Source organism: Corylus avellana, chromosome ca2 (genome assembly GCF_901000735.1).
Source record: "Corylus avellana chromosome ca2, CavTom2PMs-1.0".
NCBI classification, from domain to species: domain Eukaryota; kingdom Viridiplantae; phylum Streptophyta; class Magnoliopsida; order Fagales; family Betulaceae; genus Corylus; species Corylus avellana.
Window position 1 is genome coordinate 47,641,910 of NC_081542.1, and position 22,555 is coordinate 47,664,464.

The window sequence follows — 22,555 nt, forward strand, 5'->3', positions numbered from 1 at the left end:
ATCCCATCATCTCCCCATATTTACTCCCCCTTTTTGTCACAGAATGACAAAAGGTCTTCATGTTTCCTGAAACACTTCACAAAATACATCAAGGCATATGTGGAATAAGAAGACATAAATAAAACTCATGATAAAAAAATGACGTAGAATGCGTGATTATAAAGAAACATCAGCAAAACTCCCCCTCAATGTATGACTCAATTAACAACAGGAAACTGGAAATGCAAAGCATGTTTCTCCCCCTTTAAAAGTTAAATGAACACACATGATAACACATCAAGGACTCATGTATTGCACAATGAATATCCAAAAGCTTTCCTTTTTTTTTTTTTTTCTTTTTTTTTTTTTTTTAAAACAAAACACCAAAAAAAAACTTGTATAGATAAGCAATAGATCATGCATGCTCGTATGAATATCTGAACAATTCGGAGTGATCAACAAGCTACACTTACACCGTAAATGTACCATATGCATGACACAACCTTGGTCTGTGAATGCAGTCAAGTAGGCAATAATCAGAAATCTCATGTGATAGTGTAGTGTGTGAGTACTCCCATTAACTAAGATTTCATCAATGAAAGGTAAATCTAGGCAAACATTTTGTAAAGGAAGACCAGCAGTCTGATTTAAACCACAGTAAAACCTTATAATGTTAGGACCTAGATTCCCTCATCCGATACACTCCCCCTGAGACTGATCATTTTCTTTTACCATGTCCTTTAGTAATCATCTATTTCCACAATGATTTGATTACTGATTCTTTCTTTAGGGACAGACAGAAGCAAAACTAAGTCATTTGAGCTTATTTTATCCCTTTTTTTTTTTTTTTTTTTTTTGGAAAATGTTGGAATTTTTAGGAGCTAGGTTCAACTAACGAGTTGGTCAAGTGGATAGAACTGACACAACCTATCTTCCAAGCAAAATGTTTGCTCCAAATTCCCAAACACATAACAAAAATCTAAACTTAATGGGGGCAAAAAGTGCACAATTTCGAACATGAGAAAAACTGACTCTTACTCTTTTAACAGTCTTCAGAAAAACAAGGTTTATCAGAAACATATGGAGCAATAGATGTAAATTGCAGAAATATTGACCCCACGCATATGTAAAATATTCATTTGAGCACAAGACATGAGAAACTGAGTATCTAACAATTAAAACAATCTAAAAGAATAAAAAATAATCAAAGAAAATAAAAACAAAGCAAACAAAAATTAAGAAAAAAATGCCCTAGAACAGCTATAGACAAATATCAATATGCTCAATTTCTAGGCATGATCTATGTGCCCACCTAATCTAGGTGAGTCCATTACCACTCCCCCTCAATGGGTGAATGGTATTAATCTTCTTGACCCAAACTTTCTTCACATCAGGGACAACTGTGTGACTCTTATCCAAGACATCTAACCGTGTTACTACGTCTTTCATCATGTTGAATAATTTCTCATAACTATTTCTAGAATGGAAATATTCTCTTTTAGGCTCATGACTGTTAAGCTGAAAACACTTAGGACGAATATGTCCAATCTTACCACAGTTATGACACGTAGGAATAAACCTTTGAGAAGGTTGGTTCCTTAACATGTGCATACTTCTCGACTTAGAACTAGACATATAAGAATCAGTTAGAGTTCCCTTACCTTTTCCACCTTTGGAAATTTGAGGAGAAATTACCTTCTTTTCAGCCAAGCTATCTTCTTTGTTCACTGGTTTCACAAAAATCATCTTTGAAGAAGAAGCAACATTAGTAGATAAAATAGCAGATTTATCAAAACCCAATCCAGTTCTATCAAACTAATGTTTCTGATTATGTAGCATTTGATTTAGCTTTTCACTAGAGAATTTTGTTAAATGATTCTTTGATTCATTCAGTTCATTCTCTAAGGATTTCACTTTGGCAATTAGCATTTGATTTTCAGACATCAAAGTATTATGAGTAGCAAGAGAATCAGTTAAGGTGACAGAAAGTTGATCATTTTCAAGATTAACCTCATTGAGTTTTTTCAATTGCTGCTTATTCAGCTTTTTCAGTTTAGTGTATTCCACAAAGAGATTATTATAAGCATTTTGCAAATCATCTTCTTCTTCCGAATCATTATCGGACACACCTTGTTTGTCTTGAGAATTACACTCACTATTCTCATGCTCACTCTCATAACTAACTCCAAATGCTAAGTAATTAACTCCCTGTTCAGCATCGTCCTTGTCTGATTCATCACTTTGAGTCACATTAAATGCCTTGCCATTTGACTTTCTCAAGTTAGCACAGTCAACACGAATGTGCCCATGTCCACCACATTCGTGACACTTGATACCTTTAGGTGACTTTCCTTTCTCAACATTCTCATTTCTAGATTTCTCAGAAAATTGTGAATTGCTATTTCTAAGATTTCCTTTCTTGGCTCTAAAGAATTTCCTAAACTTCTTAGCAAACATAGCAATTTCTTCCTCATTTCCAGAATCCTCATCAGATGAACCACAAGAGTCAACCTTAACATTTTTTTGCCTTAAGAGCAATATTTTTGGTGTTCTTGTGTTTAGGAAGAATTAGCTCAAAGGTCTGAAGGGAACCTACAAGTTCTTCTACTCTCATAGTATCTAAGTCCTTGCTCGGTTGTATAGCAGCAATTTGGGGAATAAACCTCTCAGGCAAAGATCTTAAGATTTTTTTCACCACTTTAGCATCATCCATTTTCTTTCCCAAATTAATGGTAGAGCTTCTAATGACACTAAGCTTTGAATAGAATTCATCAAAAGTTTCATCTTCCTGCATTCTAATCTCCTCAAACTGAGAAACCAACATTTGAATTTTTGAAGTTCTAACAACCTTAGTTCCTTCATGTGTGATTTCTAAAGTTTCCCAGGCTTCCTTAGCTATTTCACATCTAGAAATTCTAGAAAATTCATCATTTGAAACAGAGATGTAAATAGCATTTATAGCTTTGTCATTCGCAGTAGCATTATTCTTTTCCTCTGTTGTCCATTCAGCTATTGCTTTTTCTGGACGTGTCCATCCAGATTCGACAATATACCAAACATTAATGGACTTAAAATATGCTCTCATACGAATTTTCCAAAGCGTATAATTTGTTCCGTCAAAGACGGGAAGAGAATTAGGAGCAACAGTATGAGACATTTGATATGGAGTCTCGGATCACACTCAGGAAATAAATCCTTCAAAGAGTGAACCCGCTCTGATACCAATTGAAAATTCTAAAACGACTCCAATTATCACCTACTCACACGTCTAGGAGTTTTACAGAAAATATCCAGAAAACAGATCTAACTTAGCAGTTAAAAAATCAACCAAATACGGATATGAAATATGCAATCAAGAACACAGAAATTTGGTTACGAAGAGGAAACCATTTAGAGAACTCTCTAAATGTAAACCCTCTCCGGGGCAGCCAAACCCAGGAAATCAATTCACTATATAGAAGAATAAGGAATACAAGAAGAATAACAAAACCTTTGACTCTTCCTTGCACACGACAAGTGACCCACTTGACTTCTACCTCAGTAGCCCTTTCCAGAACATCTGGCACGATTCTTCTAAAATATTTCCTTTCACCGGAACTCCGATTGGCTTCACGTATTTTCTCTTCAACAATAATCTAGAACAAATTCTCTCTCTCTAAGCACCCTGATTTTGCTCAATAAAATACGTACTTGTAAATGTAGCAAAATCGTGTTTAAATAGAAAATAACCCTAATAAGTCAGCCAGGTCCGGACCCTGCAGATCTGAGGTCCGGACATGCCTCATAAAATGCACTTTCGGGAACTGGGGTCCGGACCCGGGGAATTGAGGTCCGGACCCTGCTTGAAAAATCAAGTTTCTGGAAATGGGGTCCGGACCCTGCTTCTGGAGGTCCGGACCCGGACTGTCCAGCCTTCATCAACAACTCCAATCGATGGGCATTTGTGGTCCGATTGAGCTGAAATTTTGCAGGGACGTTCATAACATATGAATCTACATTATGAACGGTGGAGATTGGATTCTGAGCATTCTATATCAGTGTTTGAGCCGTGAACAGTAGCATCTGCATTTTGGAACTGAATTAAGCCAACACAAGAACTAACATAATGAATATGAAATGAATCAAGAATAACTCAGATATATCAATCTCTAGAGACTTGAGTTGAGCTGCCATGTCCCTCGTTTCCATAATGTGCTCACGTACACTTCTGGAATGATCAAAGGACTTGCTTGATAGCTTCTTCATTAGGGTGCTGGCTAAGGCCTTGTCGGAACTCACAAATTGTTCCTCAACTGCCCTAATGAATGTCTTAGCCTTAGTGCATTCAGAGATAGAACCCCTAATGCCCTTAGAGACATGAGGTTTCATGAACACTAGACTTAAGCAATTAGATCGCTCCCACCATTCATGTTTAGCAATCTCTTGTGGGGTTCTTTTTTCCTTGAGGGCGGGTGGTTCGTCCACACGGCGCGCCAAGTCAAGCTCCAAACACCCCAATGTAAAAAATAATTTTTTTTTTCCAGTTAGTAAAATTGTTATCATTAAGCATTGGAACATAAAAAGTTCCATCCATTAAAGTAGAAGGAATAGCTGCAATAACCAAAGAAAATACTTTAATGCTATGAAATAACTTTATTTAAACTAACCAATGTTAATTTAATAATAAATTTCAACCTAACTGTGGGCAAAGGTTGCATCACACATGAAATTTACTCTTTATTAATAAGCAGACTAATAAATTTAGCATTAATAAATAAAATTTTCTGTACCTGTGGGCCTAAGAGAAGTTTTATTTTCAATGTTAAATTTACTATCTTATTCTAATAAGTCATAAAAATAAAAACGTCCATGTGGAGATTGGCAAATTAAATTTATGAATTAATTACAACATGATGTTAATCTTCTTTATGAAGTTCACATATATAATTTTGATGCAATTATCATTATAAAATTGGGATGCTGTGGCTCTCCCAAAATTATTATGATAATCACTACTTCATTAACATCCAATAATTGTATAGATGCCAAAATAAAGTTCTCAAGAATAAAAGACAAAACCAACATGTCAGTGGGTAAACAATTTTTTTTTTAAGTACAACCGGATAGTGTCTCAGGTAAGTGGGGGGGCGCACAATGGCACACTTAAGTCTCAAGACTTGCCTTGTCAGAGCTTTCTGATTGCAATTTTGGATAGTAGCATAAACATTTACCAACATATGTGGCTTAGTTAATTATTCTCAGGTTTGGGTATCAAACAATTTATTTAAACAATAAAAAAACAAATTTAATCTTAAGTCCATGCATTAAAGAAATAATAATAACAAGAGTTGATGGGCACTACCACTTCAGCCCAGTAAAATAAAAGTGTAGTATGTGGATTTGGATCGGCAACAAATAGCTACCCAAATTTCTAGAGAACTCATATGGCCCACCTGCCCAGATATATAGGTGGTTAGATAGCCTAAAATTTATTTGGACATGTAGCCTTTATATGAACTCTTTTACATTTGCTATCTAAATTTCTAGCAATTTGGACAACTAATTTATGTGGATCTTAATAATCTCAATTTTTTATTCCAGTTTCGCCTATGGCATAGGAGTGGGGGGCGTGTGACTAACAGAGTAAGACACTAGTTGAATTGATCCAACTATTCAGTTATATTGAGCGCCTTGTAAATTAGGACCAAGACCCTTACAATTGGTTGTCCAAATTACACTCGATTCGAATAGTCATCCCACATATATAGAGGGCTTAAGGGCGTCGCCAATTGCAAGGATCCATATCCTTGTGAACAATGTTAAATCTGTACCCAAAAAAAAAAAAAAAAAATACTGTGACTTTAAAAAGAAAAAGATGATAAAATATTTTTAATCAAAATAATTTAATCTTGAAAATTTATTGCGGGCCGGCCTTTGTTCGTATTTGCTTACTAGGCTTAGAAATAGTCAGAAGAAAAGGATAAACAGTTTATTTTTAAAGCAATTAAACAATATGTGTGTGAAGTCATGCAAAGTGCCCATTTAATTGGCCCCTTTTAAAAATTATTTTATTTAATTTTTTCTCTTTTCATTGTGAGTTAATGTTTTGCGAATCATGTTGGAAGCATGGGAAGAAATTTTCATGAATTTAAAAAGCAAATATAGCATTGTAACTACGAACGCCACCCTTATGGCATGGATTTCAATTGGTTTAAAAGATAGTCTACATTGTTTTCTCCATATTGAGACTTGAAATATTGATAATATCTGAGACTTCTCTTGGTGGCCTGCTTGATTTCTTCTTTTCCAACAATGGAGGTGATTTTTGAGCTGCAGGGAGGAAATCCATTCTCCATTGAAGTGGGTTTCTTGACACTGTCCTAGAAAGACACAAAAATACCAAGCCATACCCATATCAAAGCAAACCCTTATCTTCAAGGGCAATGTCCTCCAAGACAACCACAATGTTGAGCAATGTGAAATCCTCCAAAACTCACACATTCAGCTCAATATTGTTTCTCCTGAACGCAATAAAGCCATTGTTGAGATTGACAACTTATCTATGCCCAAGAAAATCCAGGTCTACATAAAGCCCCCAACGTCCAAATTTCATGTCCCTCTAAAAATGGACGTAAACGACACCATTGGACGGTTAAAGGAAAAGATAAAGAAATGGAAGCTGTATCTATTGATCAGTTGGTAATTCATTCCGACGGTATTGAATTACAAGACGACCATAAGTCTTTACGTGATTATGAGTTTTTGAACAATTCAAAAATTGATGTTAGTTTTAAAGGGCCGAAGAAGTTAAACCTAACGGTGCTGACAAGGTGCGGGACGAAGAGGATTCCGGTCGAGGTGAATGAGTCGGCTAATGTTGGGGAGCTGAGGAAGGAGCTGGAGAAATTGCAGAAGATGATACTTTTTCCTCTTCCACCTGAGGGTTATTTTTTCATTTACAAGCAGGCTGTGATGGATGACGATATGTCGTTTCGGTGGCACAATGTTAGGCAAGGTGATACCATAGAGATACTCAATAGGACTGTAACATCGATGGCGCCAGACAACTCATCGCATGCAAGGTGAATGGGAAATTACGGTCAGGTCCTTTACAATATATACTGACAAGATTAATTAGTTAATTTCTTATGTATATGTGCCGAATGCCAACCAGATTGATGAACAAGAAAGAAATAGGACACTGATTGGCAGATTGTGATTTGAAAGACATTCAGCATAATAACTTTCTCTAATTTTTTTGATTTCCTATGTAGAAGATTCCCATCTTTGGGTTACCTTTGACGTCAAGTATTTTCATATTTATTATATTTTCCCTTTTGTTTTATTTCCTTTCTTAGAATATTTCTACCTTTTGTATCTTTAGGGTTTCACTATAAATTTGGATAAGTTGTATTAGAATAATGAGATTTTTCCATTAACAATATTATCAGTTTGCTTTATCAATGTGCGTGTTTATTTTGTGTATTAAGAATATAGTTTCTCTTTCATGTCTATCGTTTTCGTTGTGTCAATTCCGGTCAAGGTGAATGCATAGGATAATGTTGGGTTGCTGAGAAAGGGGCTGCAGAAGTTGCAATAGGGGCTACATTTTCATCTTGCACGAGGGTTATTTTTTCTTTTACGAGCAGAATGCAATGGACGACGATAGGTCGTTTTGGTGGCATCATGTTGGGCAAGGTGATACCATAAAGATATCCAATGGGACTGTCACTAGCGGTTCATGATTATATGTTTTTGTTCCAATGATATGTGCTAGAATTACTTATAGATTAAATTTTAAGAGTCTAAGTGGGTAGATGCTTGGAAAGTCGAGGAAAATGTACATAACCAATCTAATTAATTTCATATGGGCTGAAAACCTGAAGTAATCAACTAGATATTTTTCAAAGTAATACTACTTTTCGCACTCATTTGTTATACATATTTTAGTATTTCAAAGTGATACTACTTTTCAAACATAACGTAGTAGTGAATGAACTTCTTGGTTTCTCCTATGGAAGCTCACATTTGAACTAGAGTCTGAACGACAGTCAATTCTATAAGTCTGTTTTGTCCATCTTGTTCGAAGAATCGTTCGAACAAAATATCTTCGGTTCACACAAAATTACAAATTTAATTGATCCTACCATTCAACCTATTTGGACACCAATTTTAGCTAATTTAAACCCTAACAAGTTAACATATTTGAACTCGATTAGGAAACGTTAGAATTATCTTCTCCTACATTGTAAAGTACTTGTAAATGTTATTGCCATTTCGTGTGTACATTATTGTTAATTATCATATTGAATTATTTTCCTCTCATATTTCTTATGGAAAATTATTACTGATGGGTGGTGTAATTAAGCTCACACCATAAGGCATGATTTCCAACGTAATGCTTACATAAAGAAACACTAAATTAAATCACAAGTACTTCTTGACCCCGCAATATATGCATGAGAGGTGTTTTACCTATTGAATAATGCTACATATTACACAATCATTTCACCACATTTTACTATGCTAATGTGGTAGTGCACATCAATTATTATATAAAATTTTATTTAAAAATAAAAAATAACTTGTTCATGAACACTACCACATCAGCCAAGTGGAATTGAGGTTTAGTATATGGATTGGATTTCACAACAATTAGCTGTTCAAATTGCTAGAAAAATCGTTTGGCACATATGCTTGAGTAGGTGGGCTAATAGCCCAAAATTTATTTGGATAGATGAGTTCAAAACTTTCTCGCATTAGTTGTCCAATTTCTATTCCCGTTTCATGTATGGTGTACGGAGTATAGGGGTGTGTGACTGCCAAAGGAGCGAGACTGATTGAACTGATCCAACTATTCAATTATGATTAGGGCCTTGTGTATAAAGAACAAGACCCTATACAATTGATTGTCCAAATTGAGTGTAATTCAAACCGTCATCACACAAAGAGGGCTAGATGGGGTTAAAGGTCGTAGCCAATTGCAAGGGATCCTTATCCGTGTAAACTATGCTAAATCTGCTCATACAAATTCTGCGATGAAAAAATATTTTTGACCAAAATAATGTAATCTTGAAAATTTATTGCAGGGTTTTGTTCGTATTTGCTCACTGGGGCATATATAGATGTCATGAATAGTTGATTTTTACAACAGTTTAACAGTATGTGTGTGAAGTTAGCTGCAACGCCCATTTAATTAATCGGCCCCTTTTTTAAATTACTCTCTTTAATTATTATTTTGCTTTCATTGTGAGTTAATTTTTTGCTGCTCATGTTGGAAGTTGGGATGAAATTTTCATGAATTCAACAAACTAAAAGCATTGTAACTACGTACCCCATGCATCCTTATAGCATGAATTTTAATCAGTAGTTTAAAAGATGGTCCTCATAGTCTTCTCCGTATTGAGACTTGACAGATTGATAATATCCGAGACTTGTCTAACTATATATGGAGCCTGATCAGAATTCTACTGTATGCATTTTTTATTCTTGCACTCCATGAACTTGACTTTATAAACATTCTATTTAACACTTGATTTCCTGCTTCTTAATTATTAACTTTTTTTTTGTTTTTTTAATGCTTTTGAGTGTGCTTGAATATATAATCTTACGCTAAAATTATTTATCTGGTTGGTGTTTGGCAGACGATGGTGATCACCATTTTCCACTTAGGTGTGTCGTATCCTCTGGAGATTCCACGTGCTGCAAGAATTGTTGAAGTGAAAATGGAGATAGCAGAGAAAATATTAGATATGCTACCGGCGAAGATGGATCTGGCCTATAATGCAGTGTGGCTAAGACGCAATGAACTGACTTTGCTGGATTATCAAATTCCTTCCGGGGCTAAACTTGTTCTCTACAAGAACTTTCGTGTTTGGATCAGGTTTGACCCTTACCGGCGGTATAGCTTAATGGTGAACGATGACACTACGGTGGGGGACTTGAAAGAGATGTTCCACGCAAATTCTGGCCTTCCTATCATGAGATCAAATCTCCAATATCCAAAAGATCATGATCTTAATGACGGTTGTTTTCTGTGGAGTTACGGAATTATTGATGAATCAGAAATATATATTGATCATCTCTAAGTGCCGTGTATATATATCATACTCGGAATTTTGGTTCAAGGGTTAATTTCAAAATAAAGTTGAATAAAAATTGATTAAAAATAAAGAATATTACTTATGAATCATTGTTGTTGTTTATAATCTACAATATAATAGAATTTGATTGGAGCTCTCAAATTATTGTCGTTCTTTATAATCTCAACTAACAACAATTATATATATTTCATACAATTAAAGTACAAAAATTATATATATTCGTAAGTAATTAAATTTTTTTAAAAAAAGCAATTTAAATATAAAAGTTCAATCAATATAGAAGTTTGATCACATACCTCTCATTCTCGATCTCCAAGCTAAGTTAACTGATGATTTAAATTGTTGAAGGCTTGAAGTAAGAAGAACCAAAGAAATACTGCAAGAAGATGATGTTTGTACCTAAACCGGTGTCTCGGATCAAAGATTTCTATTTTTTATGTTTTTTAAAACAAAAACATTAACAAACAACTCAAAATACAATTATTTTAACCTTTATATTTTATTAAATTAAACACTTTTTTTAAAATTAAAAAAAAAAAAAAAAAAAAAAAAAAAAATCTCCAAAATACATAATTAACAAATAACAAACATGCCCTATGGTGCTTAAGTCATGCCAACTGCATGTGTTAGAACTATTTGCTCGATCACTATGCATGAAAATTGTGAGAAGAGCAATATTTGCATGAAGTCAGTGGCATGAAACCCAATCAATTGCCTCCCCCTGATACTTTTGATTTTATTTAATTTGTTCAGATCATGTTAGAAGTAATTGGGACAAAATTTGCATGAAGGGAATATATTCATGCAAATAACATTGTCACTAAAACACCTTTATGGCATATTAATTTTATATATATGGCATTTCTCTAGTTAAACTAAGGTGTCACTAATGTTCAATTCTTCTCCTTCTGATACAACGTACACTGTATATGGACCCTCAGACTTTTCCGGTAATGCATTCTTGCACTCCACAAGTTTCATGTTACGAAAATGAATATGTAGCAGTTAATTTCCTTCTTATTTTGTTATTTTATTGCTATTTCCTTTCGTTCTTTCCTTTATCCATGCTTAATTTTAACTATATAATCTGCTAAAATTAATTTATTTACACAAAAAAATGAATTGGTTGGTTTCTGGCAGACCATGGCGATCACCGTTCGCCGACTAGGTTATCCGTTTAAACTAACGATTCCCGTTGCTGCAAAAATTGTTGATATTAAAATTCAGTTAGAGAAAATGATTGGTCTCTCACCAGATAAGATGGACTTGACCTATAACGAAGAGGTTCTACGAGATGAACTAACTGTGCTAGATTATCATATTACCCCTGAGACGACCCTCATTGCTTACCACAAAATCCTAATTTGGATCAAGGCGGATCCCATGCATCTGTGTAGCTTATTAGTCAGAGATGTTACGGTGGGGAAGGTGAAAGAAATACTTCATGCAGAGTTTGGGCTTGACGTGGAAAACAAGAGACTCCAATTTCCACGAGGACATAATCTTGTTGATCGTTGTTATCTTTCTGCTTATAGAATTGATGAAGAATCTGAGTTATATCTTGTTTGACTTATTATAATGTGGTTATAGCATTATATAATATGAAATAATAATATTAGATATCAAGGCATGAAGCATGCATTAATTATTAATACTATAGGAAACGATATATTTGCTATGAAAATATTAAGAAGGTATAAGATGTAACTACGCTCTGAAACTGCATGTAACACGCATGTTATCTTCGTTTTATTTTCTAATATGTATTTGATGTTAATGGATGTAATATTGTAAGGTGATAATAATGCATGATTAGGTGATTTGAATAGATGAACGAATTTTTAGAACAATGCATGTATTGAATGGAATTGTATTGTATGAATGAATTGGATGATCTCATTTTTAGTAGTGATATGATCTAAGTATATGTTTTTAAGTTGAAAGCATATTTTGGTCGTAAAGTGTGAGAGATATAATATTCAAAAAATTATTTAATGTGTTTGTTATGATTAATTAAAAATAAGTTGAATTATTATCACACTTAAAAATTGAATGAAAAAATTTTATTAAAATTTATTTTGAGTAAATAAACTATTATGAATTAGTATAGTAAATTAAAACAAGGCGTTTTCCTATTATCCTATGAGCTTGGATGGCTCGAAAATACCAATAAAAGAAAATTTAAAAGTTTTCAACGCAAGGCCCTTGCCCGTTCCCAAAAGGATCCTCCCCATTTCAAAGGAAATGGAGAGAAAACCGGTTAAGCAAAAATAAGAAGACAAAAATAAAATAAAAATATCATTATATCCTCTTATTTATTTTTGCCTTCCATTCTTTTCATGCTTTCCTCTCATCTTTCACTTAAACTAAGGGTAGTTTTGAAAATTCACTCAAACCCTTGTCCCCTGGACCTCTTATGACTCAGGCCCATCACTCATTTTCCTTTCCCCTCAATCACGTGTGGCAGCCCACATTTGACATTTCTCTACTCCATGCATGTATTTTTCCGAAGTAATGCCCCACGCATGGTTCAAGGAAAGAAAACCCATTCATTTTCCTCTCTTAGACGCGTTGGGCACATTATTCTGGTTTCACACCACGAAAACAAAAAGAAATGAAAGTCTTCGTCGCTCTCGACAAAACACTAGCCCACATTTGACATTTCTCTCCTCCATGCATGTATTTTTCCGAAGTAATGCCCCACGCATGGTTCAAGGAAAGAAAACTCATTCATTTTTCTCTTATAGAGCATTTTTAGCAGACTCCCTATAAGGGAGTTTGTTCCCTATGTGTAAGAAATATATTCAAAAAATCTCAAAAAATGTCCCACAACAGACTCTTTAAATGAACTTCAACCATGAGAACTGGTACAGTGGAACCTAAAGTATAGGATTCCACTATTACAATCTTTACTATTATTAAAATAAATAAATAAACATTTCTCTCTCTTCTCTACTCTCTCCTTGGCCTTTCTCCTTTTTCCTCTTACAATTCGCTCCCCTCTCTCCTCTCATATATATATATAATATAATTTTAAAAAAAAAACAAATATTTTAATGATATAGAAAATAATTAAGAGAAGCTATTGGAGTGTATTTTGACATAGGAAAGTAAAAAGTAGTTTAAATCTTTAAATGTGAGAAAAATGATGAGAAAGCTATTAAGAATGCTCTTAGACGCGTGGGCACATTATTCTGGTTTCACACCACGAAAACAAAAGAAAAACGAAAGTCTTCGTCGCTCTCGACAAACACTGGTCACACGTCAATTCTGTGTTATTTAATATTATTGTTTAACTTTTTTCGCCACATGTTTTGATGTTTGATGTGATATCTAGATTTATGTTATGAGATGCTATTAGGCAAGTACAAATTATTGAAACAACTCTTCCTTATTTGCTTAGGCTATGTTTGGCAAAGGACCGACCAGTTCGTGCGTAAAAATTAAAAAAATTATTCTTAAAAACAATTTTAATATTTTTATTTTTTACATCACATCAATTACTTTTTATTACTATTTAAATAAAAAAAATCACTACAAATAATTTTTTTTATTTTTTATACAAAACATTATTACTTTTTTTTCTCCTATCAATCAAATCTGGTACAGTACCGTTTCACTCCCTTTTTCTATTTCATTGCTAAACACAGCCTTAGAAAAAGACAGGGCCGATCCTGGTGCCCACCCTCGACGCTTAAAACTTTCTCTTAGCATGATAAACAAATTTTTATGTCATTATTATGCTCTCTCTTAGCTATAATTATGCTCTCCATCCTCATGTTTCAGCCATATGATGCTTCTTAACAAGTTGAAATTTGAAAATTTTCAGAAAAAAAAAAAAAAAAAAGTTTCAATCTTTTAGAAAAATGAAACGAGGAAGATGATGAATAGTTCCAACTTCCAAACGCACCGTTTTGCAGTCTCGAGTTTGGTGAGAAATTTAAGTTATTTAACATAAAGTTAATAAAGTTATAATATTATATAATGGATAAAAATAATAATATACATTATAGTATTATATAATGGACACAAAAAATAGAGAAATGCTCCGGTGCATTCTCCAAACCATCCACTCACCATCTATGTGTCTTAAGCATCCTGATGTTTTCCCAAAAAAAAAAAAAAAACAAAAAAAGACCAGCCGCCGCTTTTTTTTTTGTGTTGCTAATAGTTATCTGAGTTTGTGCGGAAGGTGCGCTCATCATTTGTCGCCCAAACGGAAGAAGGAAGGAAAGAACCAAAAATGAATTAGATAATCTTCAGTACTACTGTAGATGTGGATCCTGTATAATCAACTTATCAATATATAATATTCGAATTTCTCGATCTACAGATAGGAGTTCAACGGTTTTCATTGCCTATGAATAAAAAATGCCTGTAGAAATCTTTTTTTCAAAGATGTTTGAAGGGGCGGCCGCCCCTGCCCACCCTCCTTTATCCCCACCACTGGATAAATCATGTGCAAAGTATTCTGAGCGGAAGCTAGCGATCATAGAATTCTATGTAATTTTGACAGCAATTCTTTTATGCATTCTTGTAGTCTTGGGATCATGCAGGCGTCGAACCCACACGAAGGCGCTCAAATATTTGATATGGTCAGCTTATGTTCTGTCTACGTACCTCATCTCCTACACCATGGGCCAAATGCAGTCCACACCTTTCCGTAATGGCCTCTTCCCTGTTTGGGCCGTGTTTTTGGTTATTTTTCTTGGAAACGCTAATTCAATCTCTGCCTACAATCTTGAAGAAAACGAGAATCGGAAGACTTATAACTTTGTTGTTGTGGTTCAATGTTTCTGGATGATATATCTGATATATACGTATAGAAAGGAAACAGATAAATTTCAGCTAGCGCTCGAGTTACTCTATTTTTTGAGTATTTACAGGACAGCAGAAAGAGTTGGGGCTTTGACTTTGGCTAGCAGATCATATGGTATGGTGAGAAGCTCCAAACTTGTGGCAGACTTCATGATCTATGAGCATACGTTGAGCAACGAAGAAGAAGTAGATCCTACCTGCATGAAAGGCTACAACTATTTGGTGAATGGTGAAGAGGAGGGAAGCGTGAAAGTTGTCCCACCACTCTACCAAAAACAGTTGGAGATTACAGATGAAGTTATCACCATAAATAAGATATGGCAATGCCAAGGACAAGTCTTAAGCTCCACCGGGGATCCAGATGGGCGACTCAAAGACATTTGCCTCTCCTTTGCATTGTGTAAGCTTCTCCTTCGTAGATTTGCAGGATATTCCATGTTTGAAATCTCCCAGGCAAAGACGTGGAACTTGGTGCGAAATGGGCTACTTTCCAACGAAGGTGATCATGAGAGAGTATTCAGAGTAATCGAGGTAGAACTCGACTTTCTTTATGATTTCTTCTACACAAAATACCCTGTCCTCTTTGCTAAAGGAATTCCAATATTTTCAAAAAGTATGCAAATCATTTTTGTCATAGTTAGTTGTTGGTATTTTGTTGCAATCCTAGGAAGTTACCAAACACCCGACGGAGAATTGAACCTCGTTACAGAAAGTGGTCATAATGTTGATGCTCTAGTTACTAGAATAGTTATAATTGCAATCCTTTTTATGGAAGTTGTGCAATATTTCGGTATCATGTTCTCCGAATGGGCAAAGGTAAACTGGCTTTGCAGATATGTCAAGAAGCCCACGTGGCAGAGGAAGATATGGGTAGAGAAGATTATACAAATTTTATGCCACAAGAAATGGTTAAGACCTTGGGAAAGAAAACTTGGCCAATACTCTCTACTTGAATCCTTATATCATAATCCTTCCAAATTGCTATACAATCCTTGGACCATTTGCACTGGGTTCTTAGATAAGCCTATAAAAGGCCAGAAAGAAAGTAGCCGCATCAAATTGCCCGTGGAAGTGAAGAAAGCAATTGTACTTTCACTAAGGACCAATGGCCAGCGATTGAGTATTAATGGGGAGGCTTCTCTACAACGAAATGGGGTAGAGAATGAATTATCTTGGGCATGTCGAAATGGGGTAGAGAATGAATTATCTTGGGCATGTCGACTTGAGACACAGACGCATGTTATTATGGTTTGGCATATAGCCACTAGTCTTTGTGAGATTGCAGCCAGGGAAGAAGCCCAAATACAAAGGGAAAGCGAACACTTCATTGTGGCAACGAGCTTGTCTAAGTATTGTGCCTACTTGGTGGCTTTTACCCCAAGACTTCTACCTGATCATGCTTACACAACAGAGACTATTTTTGACCAGGTTGTTGGTGAAGCCAGGGACCTTCTCAGGGGATTCAAAACCTTGACTACTAGGTACGGAAAGATGATGAGATTAGGCGAGGGCGATCCTGGGGAAACAATTATGAAGAGAAGTGCTGTTCTTGCAAAGCGTCTGATAGTAGGAATAGAAGACAATGAGCAGAGGTGGAAAATTCTGGCAGATTTCTGGGCAGATATGATGTTGTTTGTGGCTCCCTCGGATGATATAACTGCTCATGCGGAGTTTCTAGCTGAGGGAGGGGAGTTTGTGACTCACTTGTGGGCTTTACTTTCTCATGCAGGCATACTCAAGCGAGAGACAGCTCAGCATGTTTGACTAATGCATTTATGTGTGTTTTCTCAGCGCATGTATAATTAATGTTTATGCATTTGTAATTGTACGTGTATGTTGTAAGATAATGGATTGAGAAAAACAGTTTGTTGATGATCTGCATGCTGTCTTATAGAAGTAGATTTGAAGTTTGAATTACATGTATATTGTATCTATACAAGCTAATTAACGTAAAGATTCAGATAAGCAGTTGAGATAAGTTCATCAGATGTTGCGAACAGTCTATTGAGGAACAGTCCCTTTGTCATTATATATATATATATATATATATATCGAGAAGAACTTCTTTCTTTCTTACTTTTTTTTTTTTTTTTTTTTGACATGTTTGTTCAAGGGAAAAGAAATGAGAGAGAATGAATTAATAACCTCTGTTACATAAGTCGTAGTCCGAAATGATTGAGTTAGTCCTTAAAAACTATTAAAAGAGCTTTTGATTAATACCAATTGCGAGATGTTGATTATTACCAATAGAATAAAAGTGTACCTCGCAAAATGAGTTAATTTAATTTGTCTCTAATCCAAACCAATATCTCACAAACAAATATTATAAATGTTATTTAGTAAAAAAAAAAAAATTATATTTACTTTAATTACAAGCATGCATTGCCTATTTTGTATTAATAATAGAGAGCCATTACTAATCGGATGGGCTATAAAACAGTACTACTTTTACGACCTCTAATAAAAATGTAATGAAAACACAAAAAACCAACCCATTCATCATTTTTATCATCTCCACTCTAACTAGGTTTCCACTATAAAGCTATGGCCATCAATTTTCTCACACTCTGCTGATTTGATTGCCCAGTCCATTGGCTAGCTTTACTTTGTGCACCCGATCACCAAGAGCCAAATAAAAAAGTGATTTAAATCAAGACAATTGGATATTGGGGTATGCTCCCTCATGGTCTTAATTAAGTTCGAATTCTGCTAAGTACTACTTCTCCTAGGGGTGGATAATGGGGTATGCTTCCTCATGGTCTCAAATTCGAACCGTACTGAGTACTACCTACTCCTTGGGTCAATCATTCAGGTCGAAGGCTTGCAACTTACCTGTCCAATAGAATGAGTGGTGCAGACTATTGGACCGAAGATAAGTCGATGGATCTGTCTGAGACCAGTGCACTTGCTAAGCCTACACCCGGTTGAAGGCCCACGGTCTGGCTGAGTCCAAGGCATTGTTTCGGGCACCGGATACCATGGAGACTATAAAAAAAGATTTACACCAAAATTTGATAAAAGTTATTCTCATTTAACTCTATTGCCCATGACTTAACCAGCAAAAATAAAAAACTCTATTGCCCATTTGCTCCCAAAGAGAGGAAAACGATCAGTCACGTATTCACACGACGGGCAATCTAAAAAGTAGCAACCGGTAACCGGCAACCGGTAACCGGCAACCGGCAAACCGGCAACCGGTGCAGCTACCAATCAACTCCGGTGGAGCCCTCATTGATTAATCAAAAGCCCACTTTGCAACCAAAAAAACAAGCCTCATGGGCCCCACGACACTGACTTCGAGTCCCCTATGGCCCCTACCCCATAAAGAAAAGCCAAACATGACGGGGATACCTATGTGACTTCCGTCTCTCAAACGTAACTCCGTCAAAGTAACCGCTTTTTTTATTTTATATCTCAACTCCGTTAATATTTACATGGCTACCAAACCGACAACATCTTTATATAGCTCAACTCCGTTATGACTACGTTAACGGCAGGCGAATCGCACCAAAAAAGTTACAACCACTCGAATTCAAAAAAGGACGCTTCACACGTCAAAAAAAAAAAAGGACGCTTCACGCCAACCCCAATTAATTCCAACCTTGCCGTGTAAAATAAGTGCATGACACCTCATACGAATGACGTGTCAGGAACTGATTGCACCTCTTGTCACGGGATCCTCCGTTTTCGTGTTCAAGTTGCATATCTCCTCCGCTATAAAAAAAGCCCCAAGCCCCTCTTGTTTTACACCGTTCTGATTGTGAATTTTGTGAAGCAAATTAAGCTTATTCAAACTCTCTCAAGGTATTCTTCTTTTTCTTTTCCCCTTAATTTTCTTTGTTCTTTTAAATTCCTGTTTGGCTTGTAGCAAAGTTTTGGAATAGGTCAGAAAATTACTTCGATGTAGATTTTGATTTATCGGATCTGGAAAATTCATAACCGAAATTGAAGTAATATTGTTGATGTATTGTGGATCTGTAAGGATCAAACCGATGTTGAACTAAGATGTGCTAGATCTAGTAAGATCTGATTTCTACGAATTTACCGATTTTGCTTTTTGAGTCATATCTGAACCGACATATCACAAGAGATCTGTACTTAAGTTTTCGGAAGTCTGTTATGTTCGTTTTTGAGCCCCTTATTAGCCGATAGATCACGTTATACATGTTACTAAAATAACAGAAAGATGTTTACAGATCACGGCAGATCTGTGCTGGAAATGTTAGAAATTTGTTATTTTTTCCTTTTAACCCATTCTGATCAGATAGATCACAACAGATCTGTACTGAATATTCAGAAAGTTGCTAATATTGTGTTTGTGCCATAGACTTGAGTTTTGCTAATATTTTCCAATTTTCTCGCGCTTGTTGGATCTATATCTGATCCAACACTTAACTTTTCAGGAATTTGCTAGTCTTTTATGTTTGATCACATACTGAAATTTTCAGAAATTTGCCAAATTGTCTTTGGTCCTTGAAAGTCGAATCTAATTTTGATACTTATAAAGGATTTTGCTAATTTCCTTAATTCCTTTAAAAGGATAGCATAAAGAAACGATATCGTAGGCTTCGTAGCTCAAATCTCTGTTTCTGTATTCTCACAGATGCAAATCTTCGTTAAGACCCTCACCGGCAAGACCATCACTCTCGAGGTCGAGAGTTCAGACACCATCGACAACGTTAAGGCTAAGATCCAGGATAAGGAGGGAATTCCTCCGGACCAGCAGAGGCTGATCTTCGCCGGCAAGCAGCTCGAGGACGGCCGCACCCTAGCCGACTATAATATCCAGAAGGAGTCCACCCTCCACCTTGTGCTCCGCCTCCGCGGTGGAATGCAGATCTTCGTCAAGACCCTCACCGGCAAGACCATCACCTTGGAGGTCGAGAGCTCCGACACCATCGACAACGTGAAGGCCAAGATCCAGGACAAGGAGGGCATCCCACCGGACCAGCAGAGGCTTATCTTCGCCGGAAAGCAGCTAGAGGACGGTCGCACCCTAGCTGACTACAACATCCAGAAGGAGAGCACTCTCCATCTCGTCCTTAGGCTGAGGGGAGGTATGCAGATTTTTGTGAAGACCCTCACCGGCAAGACCATCACCCTGGAGGTGGAGAGCTCGGACACCATCGACAACGTAAAGGCCAAGATCCAGGACAAGGAGGGCATCCCACCAGACCAGCAGAGGCTTATCTTCGCTGGGAAGCAGCTAGAGGACGGCCGCACCCTCGCCGACTACAACATCCAGAAGGAGAGCACTCTCCATCTGGTGCTAAGGCTGAGGGGAGGCATGCAGATCTTCGTGAAGACCCTCACCGGCAAGACCATAACCCTGGAGGTGGAGAGCTCGGACACCATTGATAACGTGAAGGCCAAGATCCAGGACAAGGAAGGGATCCCACCAGACCAGCAGAGGTTGATCTTCGCCGGAAAGCAGCTGGAGGACGGTCGTACCTTGGCCGACTATAACATTCAGAAGGAGTCCACCCTTCACCTTGTGCTCCGTCTCCGTGGTGGGATGCAGATCTTTGTGAAGACCCTCACCGGCAAGACCATCACCCTGGAGGTAGAGAGCTCGGACACCATCGACAATGTGAAGGCTAAGATTCAGGACAAGGAGGGGATCCCACCGGACCAGCAGAGGCTAATCTTCGCTGGTAAGCAGCTTGAGGACGGCCGTACCCTTGCGGACTACAACATTCAGAAAGAGTCCACCCTTCACCTTGTCCTCCGTCTCCGTGGTGGTTTCTGATGGATTGGCGCTCAACCCACCCCCCCTTTTGGATTTAAAATAAATGTTTAATGTTAATGTTCAAGTTTCTCTTTTAAAAAACAATTATTATATATGCTAATGGCCTTGTGAGGCCTTTTAAATAAATTTGGTGTATGTATTTGTATTTCTGCTATATATTTGTGTTATGCATGTTTATCATTGGCTTTGGTTGATAATACCCTAAAAATCATATATTTACAGTCCTAAATGTTCATTTCGATTAGAACTTTCATTTTAATTTAGAGAATAGTTTTCTTAAAAGTTTTCAATATGCATTTTGATGCGGTGGGTATAAATTCGGTAGGCAGGTGTTGATAGACATGAAGTGTGAAATAAGTTTTGGCTGGTGAGACCAAAAGCTAGTGCGTCTCTCGGTCCTCAAATTGCAGTAATTAATATCTTAAATCTCTCTTCCTTTATTACCCCCACAGGGCCAAAGTCTTTCAACACCTAAAGAGAATTTTTTTTTTCTTTTTAATTTAAAAAAAGTAGACTTTCTACAAAACTTTAAATGCCTTTATTAAAAAAAAAGGGCCTGGTTTGAGCCCATTTAGCTTGGAAGTTAAAAAAGAATGTTTGGTTTATTTAAAGTTGGGTAAGAAGTCTTTTCTTTTTTATAAAAAAAATTATCTTCCATGAAAGTGTCTTTTAAAGCCGTTTAGTGTATGTAGAAAGCCGTACAAAAATCTTATTGAGTGTTTCCTGTTTGTAACCACTTTGTATTGGTATGGCCATACTATGAATCTATGATGCCTTCTAACGATCAAAAACCACCATTGTCACGCATCGTTTTAAGTTTATTCCACGCGTTTTTTTGAGAGATGGATATGAAGAAGAAATTCAAACCTTAGGGTAAGTTGGTATGGTGAGTACCGCTGCGAATAAGAATATATGAAGGCAGAATGAAATTACCATTCATATTTATTAACACATGAATGACCAAAATTTTTAAATAGAATGAAAATATATTTCATCCAAATTTTTCAAAGAATAATGCTACACACATTCTTATTTCCTTACACCAATAAATGCCCCCCCCAAAAAAAAAAGAATTGTAGAGAAGTGAGTATTTAGAAAAATAACCACACTTCAAAAAAGATAATACATGAATTGAACTCCTTTCTAGTTAGTGTCACCTCTAACAATTGTGCGAGAGTAGTGCGACGACCCCAGAGGTTCAGTTGGATCGACTACTCATGGTGGAAACTTAAATAAAAATTGATAAATAGTTTTTTTTTTTTTTTTTAAAGGATATTTTCTTTAAAGCCATACATTTTTTAGATAAATAGTTATTTTTCCATTTTAGAGCTCAGAAATGGTTATTCCATTCTTTGGTCTATTTCTGCAAGAATATCTTTTTCTTAATTTGTTCTACCACATGATCACATGATTTTTTTTTTTAAAAAAAAAAAGTTATAATTATTTTTTTTTATAATATTTTTGATCACATGATTTTGAAATTCATCAAAGGGCCAATGTCTTAAGACGCAATATCTTATATTCCATCTTCTGTAAAATCTATTTCTAAGCTTAAGATTTTGTGATTCCACAATTAATAGGCATATAATTCTGTTGTTTGGTCCTTTTAGACCAGATCTAGAATTTGTTTCTGAATTTGTACTGCATTTACTTTTTGGGCTTTATTGTCGGGGTGCCCACCCTTTTTGTGGTCAATTAGTCTTGTAACCCCCTTTCCCTTATTTGATTAAAAAAAAAAAAAGGCAAGATAAAGCCTATGAAAGTAAATGTTTTGACACGGGTGTATCTAGTAAGAGTCCATTAACAATGGCTCAAGCTTTAGCCCAAATAAGTCCACAAGCCCAACAGAATACCAAGGGCTAAATTGAAGAAATCCTGATGCGGTCTAAAGAGTTCTAGTGAGTTCAAAAACATCATAGCCGTCCAT

At 36.1% G+C, this 22,555-nt stretch overlaps 3 protein-coding genes and 1 pseudogene across 3 annotated transcripts; all 4 read left to right on the forward strand.

Annotated features, from left to right (window-relative positions):
* The first annotated feature begins 6,270 nt into the window (after window positions 1-6,270).
* On the forward strand, window positions 6,271-7,703 carry LOC132168713 (ubiquitin domain-containing protein 7SL RNA1-like; annotated as a pseudogene).
* A 3,501-nt stretch (window positions 7,704-11,204) lies between these two features.
* LOC132170081 (uncharacterized) lies at window positions 11,205-11,630 on the forward strand. Its single transcript, XM_059580989.1, has one exon. The coding sequence runs from the start codon at window positions 11,205-11,207 to the stop codon at window positions 11,628-11,630; it is 426 nt and encodes a 141-aa protein (XP_059436972.1).
* Window positions 11,631-14,459: 2,829 nt separating this feature from the next.
* Window positions 14,460-16,643, forward strand: LOC132170082 (uncharacterized). The gene has a single exon (XM_059580990.1). The coding sequence runs from the start codon at window positions 14,460-14,462 to the stop codon at window positions 16,641-16,643; it is 2,184 nt and encodes a 727-aa protein (XP_059436973.1).
* A 1,935-nt stretch (window positions 16,644-18,578) lies between these two features.
* On the forward strand, window positions 18,579-20,782 carry LOC132170469 (polyubiquitin). The gene is made up of 2 exons (XM_059581460.1): window positions 18,579-18,683; window positions 19,483-20,782. Exon 2 carries the CDS (start codon window positions 19,483-19,485, stop codon window positions 20,626-20,628), a length of 1,146 nt encoding a protein of 381 aa, XP_059437443.1. The 5' UTR covers window positions 18,579-18,683; the 3' UTR covers window positions 20,629-20,782.
* The last annotated feature ends 1,773 nt before the right edge of the window (window positions 20,783-22,555 follow it).

Excerpts from the sequence above, each read along its gene's own strand:
- LOC132170081 (XM_059580989.1), top strand. The coding sequence starts at position 11,205 with ATGGCGATCACCGTTCGCCGACTAGGTTATCCGTTTAAACTAACGATT.
- LOC132170082 (XM_059580990.1), top strand. The coding sequence starts at position 14,460 with ATGTTTGAAGGGGCGGCCGCCCCTGCCCACCCTCCTTTATCCCCACCA.
- LOC132170469 (XM_059581460.1), top strand. The coding sequence starts at position 19,483 with ATGCAAATCTTCGTTAAGACCCTCACCGGCAAGACCATCACTCTCGAG.